The sequence below is a fragment of the Acanthopagrus latus genome, chromosome 12 (genome assembly GCF_904848185.1).
Source record: "Acanthopagrus latus isolate v.2019 chromosome 12, fAcaLat1.1, whole genome shotgun sequence".
Taxonomy (NCBI): domain Eukaryota; kingdom Metazoa; phylum Chordata; class Actinopteri; order Spariformes; family Sparidae; genus Acanthopagrus; species Acanthopagrus latus.
In genome coordinates, this window is record NC_051050.1 from 4,866,294 (window position 1) to 4,871,149 (window position 4,856).

General features: G+C 39.7%; 1 protein-coding gene across 1 annotated transcript; it reads right to left on the reverse strand.

Annotated features, from left to right (window-relative positions):
• On the reverse strand, nt 1-3,943 carry LOC119030159 (cell wall protein DAN4-like). The gene is made up of 3 exons (XM_037117544.1): nt 3,861-3,943; nt 3,545-3,621; nt 1-1,823 (listed from the first exon to the last, which is right to left on the reverse strand). Exons 2-3 carry the CDS (start codon nt 3,617-3,619, stop codon nt 1,389-1,391), a joined length of 510 nt encoding a protein of 169 aa, XP_036973439.1. The 5' UTR covers nt 3,620-3,621; nt 3,861-3,943; the 3' UTR covers nt 1-1,388.
• Nucleotides 3,944-4,856: the final 913 nt, after the last annotated feature.

Sequence of the window (4,856 nt, forward strand, 5' to 3'; positions counted from 1 at the left end):
TTTTTCATTCGGGGGAACAAATGAATACTGTTACATACATCACATCCAGTCATGAACATCAGGTCTGGTTCGACAAAATTAAGAATATCACACATTTAAAATAGAAGCAAGCCGATAACATGAAGGTTGTCTTCAGCCCTGTGAGCCATATTTCATTTGGGAAAAGATGAATTTACAACCTGTAATTAAAGCAACCAACCGTGGCAATAACTCAGCCTTATTCGGCGTGTACAGACAACAGACGAGAGCTAACAAGACAAACAGGACACACCCGCCACAGTCTGTAAACACACTGCTGTGGGGTACATACTCTGGATGCTTCAAGCAGATGGTTGGTTTATTTTTTTTGGGCGGATAATTTCAGTCTATTATATTTGTTATGATAATCATCTACTGTGCACTAGTTTTAACAACCGTGTGCAACAGGTAAAAAACTAAAAATCCTATGAAATGCTAACAATAAAATAGAAATACAAATAAATACTCTAAACAGTGTTTCAGGAGCATAGCTATATAGAAACACTGACTATTTCTGGCACACCGGAATCCACCATAGTGACCTGCCCGTACATTCCTGACCAGTTCAGACTTAAATGTAAAAAACAACAGAGCCACATGATGTGGTTGTTTTGTCGACGTCTCTACGCGGTCTGGTCTTTCCTGGCTAAAACAGTGCAGGTCTTCCTGTCATTTCAAACAACAACAACAACAGAACACTCAGTGTAATGTCAATAATACATCTGATGGTACATTTAAAACCAAATAATATACATATGTAAATAAAACACTATTTTTGCAAGGCACCATTTGTCAAAAGACTTATTGATGAGTGAAAGTCCGACTTCCAAAAAATCAGTAGTGGCATGTTAAAACTCAGAACCTGTGAATCAGCTGTGAGAGTGTTTTTAACAACACTTTGAATGTCCCTAATATGATTCTTTATATTTGTTTCAATATGTAAAATGTGAAATTGGAATTAGAAGTTTTTTTCTTTCTGTAAAACAGCAAAAGGCCTGAAAATCAAACCTGTACTTTCTAGAAGTTGGTTATTGATCCCACAGTTCATGCACATCATTTGAATTGTAGAGACATTTTTTTGGGTTGATGTGGGTTGAAGCTGCTCAGTTGGTTGATTGAAGCTAAATCTGTGGAGCCAAGGACTTGTTATTGCCATCTTTGTCAATTACTGGAGTGAACAGAACATTTGAATTTGGAAATAGAGTTTGTGGAATGAGTCTAGCAGTGGCAGATAGGTGACATGTATCTCCACTGCTGACGCTGAGAAACCTGCCACTTGAATCAGACTGAGGGTTAATTCTCACAACTTGACTCACAGTTTCCTCATAATGATGCAGGTTTTATTAATAAGCACATGGTTAGCTGTTTACTTAGTTGTCTCCTCTGTTTTCTGTGGTGGGAGCTGTAGTTGGAATCAAGTGTGTAACACACACAGGTGTGGTTGTTCCCCCTGGTGGGGGCGTGACCTTCTCATCTGGCGTAGTGGAGGACATGGTGGTTGGTTCAGTGGAGATCACACCCCCGTCTCCTGTGGTGATGCCTGTAGTTGCAGTGGTGCTCACAGTCGGTGTGGTCGGATTGGTGGTCAGAACTTCCTCAGAAGACTCCTCTGAAGATTGGCTTTCCGAAGATTCACTAGATTCCCATGACTCCAGTGACTGATCCGTCTCTGTCTCCGTCTCTGAAGAGTCTTCGTAGCCCGAAGAGTCATTGCACCACCAAGACCACCAGCTATTCCTGTCCAGCCATCCCTGCTTCCCTGAATTGTCAGGGATGTCGGCATCATGATGCCAGCGCCAACGAATCTGTGAAGGGCAAGTGAGAGAGGTTACACAGTCAGATTATTTATCCGCCCCTATTCAACAAGCACACACAGTGCTGGTTACCACCGATATCCTGTCAGAATTTAGTATGAAGCCTGTTTCCAGTTAAATGCGCTCAACATGTGCTGTATTTAGTTCACATTAACGGCCCTTCAGTGTTTCAGCAAACAGAAACATTCAGTGACTGGCAGGGTTCACACAGTATGCTCTGAATGTGACTATTGTCATCTTGTGGCACTGGTAATTTAGTCTAAACTACAGTTTGGCTGAGGCAGTAACACACATACAACCGCAGCGACTGCAGTCAGACAGTACCACTCTAGATGAGTCATCCCAAACAATGAAGTGTTGAAAATAGCATGATCATATATTGTTACATTTATTAAATTAAAGGAGCTGTATGAAGGAATGTTTGTTTTCATATAGTCAAAATGAACTAAAATAGTGAACAAAATTTAAAAGTTTTGATGCAATGTCAAATGTATTATGTTGTAGAGAGTTCCTCTGTCTGGGCAGGTAAAAGGGTTGCTAGCTGCACAGCTAACTAAGCTAACTAGCTCCCAGCAGCTACAGTTACTTAGCTGGCCTTTGAGTTGATATGCTGCGCTGTCCTTTTTGAAGTGTGAATTTGACAGGTGGCCAGTTCTGACACATGGCCCCCTTAAAGTGACAGAAATTTACACCCACTCTTGTTTCTTTCTCCTTTGTTTGAGGGGAACCCACCCTGGCTGTTGTATAAAACTCAGCTTTCAGTGACCAGAGAAACATTTTAATGGCTGAAGGAAATTATTTGTATGATGAGTAATTGTTAAATAAACTCAAATTTCTGGGTTGTGACAGCCCTGCTCAGCACTCTACATTATCCCATGATTTGAATCAAATCACTGAATAACAAATATATAAGCTCATTAGATTAATGCAGGACGTGCACGCATCACACATGAAGCATATACAAAGTCTAACATTGTTAGCTTACCTTGTTGCCAAGGGGTGCTATCACAGAAGAACACTAAATGGCACTGTCTTCAATTTGGCAATTCCACGCAAAAGACTTATGATAGTTATTTAATCAACTAGCTACACAAGTCAAAACAAACACTGTATACTAATAAGTAAATATCTAAGTTTAGTTTCAATTAAACAAAAACTTAACATTTTACCACATGTGCAAGCAAATGTAGTTACAGTAAACAGTGTTCAGTGGAATATGTACAAATTAAGTAGAAAGGAACAAAAAGTTGTAAGTACATTGTATCCTCCTAGAGGTCACAACATTACACTCCATGTCAGGAATGGGTTATTGAAACAAGCTGTGATGGTCATAATATAGCAATTGGTAGAAACCACCCAGTAATTGGGAAAAAAACCAACATTTTAATGAGACACTAAAATAAAGATCCTGAGATCATGAAAAATCAGATCGAAAAAGCAAATACATCCATATCCCATACTAACAGTGAACTGTCCAAAGACTTACAACACTTCCAGAAGGTCCAGAATCTCTCAGATAGAATCCGTGTTGTATTCATACTAGAACAATACTACACTTTTACTATAGCACGGGGTTGAAAACCTTCAGGTGTGTGTGTGATTGCAACAAAACACAACTGTAGGAAAACTGAGTGTCACAGTCATTGAGAGAGCAAGAGCAGTGACGGAGGAGGATGAGGGAAGATTCATTTGCAGCTTTGTGGTTAGCTTACCGGCTTAGCGGAGGCTGTTGTAAGAAGGACAATGACGAGGGCGGATGTCAGAAGAGCCATGTGTGATTGGTTCATGTCTGCGAAGGAGGGAAGCCACAAACGAAAACAAGACACTGTCAGAGGCTGCGCTTAATGATCGGAATGACACCCGAGAACTACAATTAAACAGTTAATGTAATTGTAATAAAGTGATGTACGTTTTTTTAAATAGACAAACACTTGTATTAACATATTCCTCATAAACCCCTAAAACATCATAAGTGTGAATAAATGAAAACATAATTGAACTAATATAAAATACATTTGAAAAACTTACCAGTTTTCTGAAGCACCAGATATGTTCTCGAGTTCTCTCTAACTTCTCTTAAATCCTGTGTAAAATGAATGGGATTCTGTGCAACTGCGCTCACTCTCTGTTCCAGAAAGGCTTCTGACCTCCATGCAGGGTGGCTGCTCATATATGCTGCCTGGACAGAGAGGCTGGGCTGGGCAGGGCTTTGATGAGCAGGATATCAGGGGGAAGATTGGGCAACACTGGGATGCCTGGGACCAGAGTGGAGGGGTGTGGCAGGAGCGGAAGTTTATCACACTTACAGATCACCCACATGCTGAATCAGCAGCAATGTTATTTATTTGGGAGTTTTTTTTTCCTTTGTGGCAAATGTACAGATATTTTACAATGTTTGTTGTATTTATAACTTTTATTTGAATAACTAAAACTCCTATGTGGTGTACATGTGGTTGACAAAATACCAGGAACAACTGAAGTACAATCCAATAAATGTTCCTGCATCAAATAGCACCATTGTGTACCTCAGCATGTCAGACAGGTGTTGATTCAGCTCATTAAATTTGTGTTGTATGTTGATGTGATCACAAGTGTGCCATGAACATACATCCAATAATTATTTAAAAGGCTCAATCTATATATATCGATATATGTTTTGAACTCAAATTCTTACACATAGCCCCTTTAAAGATAAATTATCACATACTGGACCTCTTATGGCTGCACCATTTCACTGAACATAAATATTGTAGATGTCCTTCAAAATGAAATACACAGTTCTCTAAATAATCCTGATATATTTGATGTTAACCCAACATGTTAAAAGAAAGACTTTTAACATGTTGGGATTGGATTGGAGACACAATCCAACATACAGACTGAGTCTGGGAGTGCTGAGCAGACGCTGGAATGTAACAGTGTCAGAGTGGAGCAACACTGATCAGACGTGTGTGTCTGTTGGACACAACTGTGTTACTTCATCACTAAAACTTTTCCCATCCTCTCTTTCTCTGTCTTTTCCCC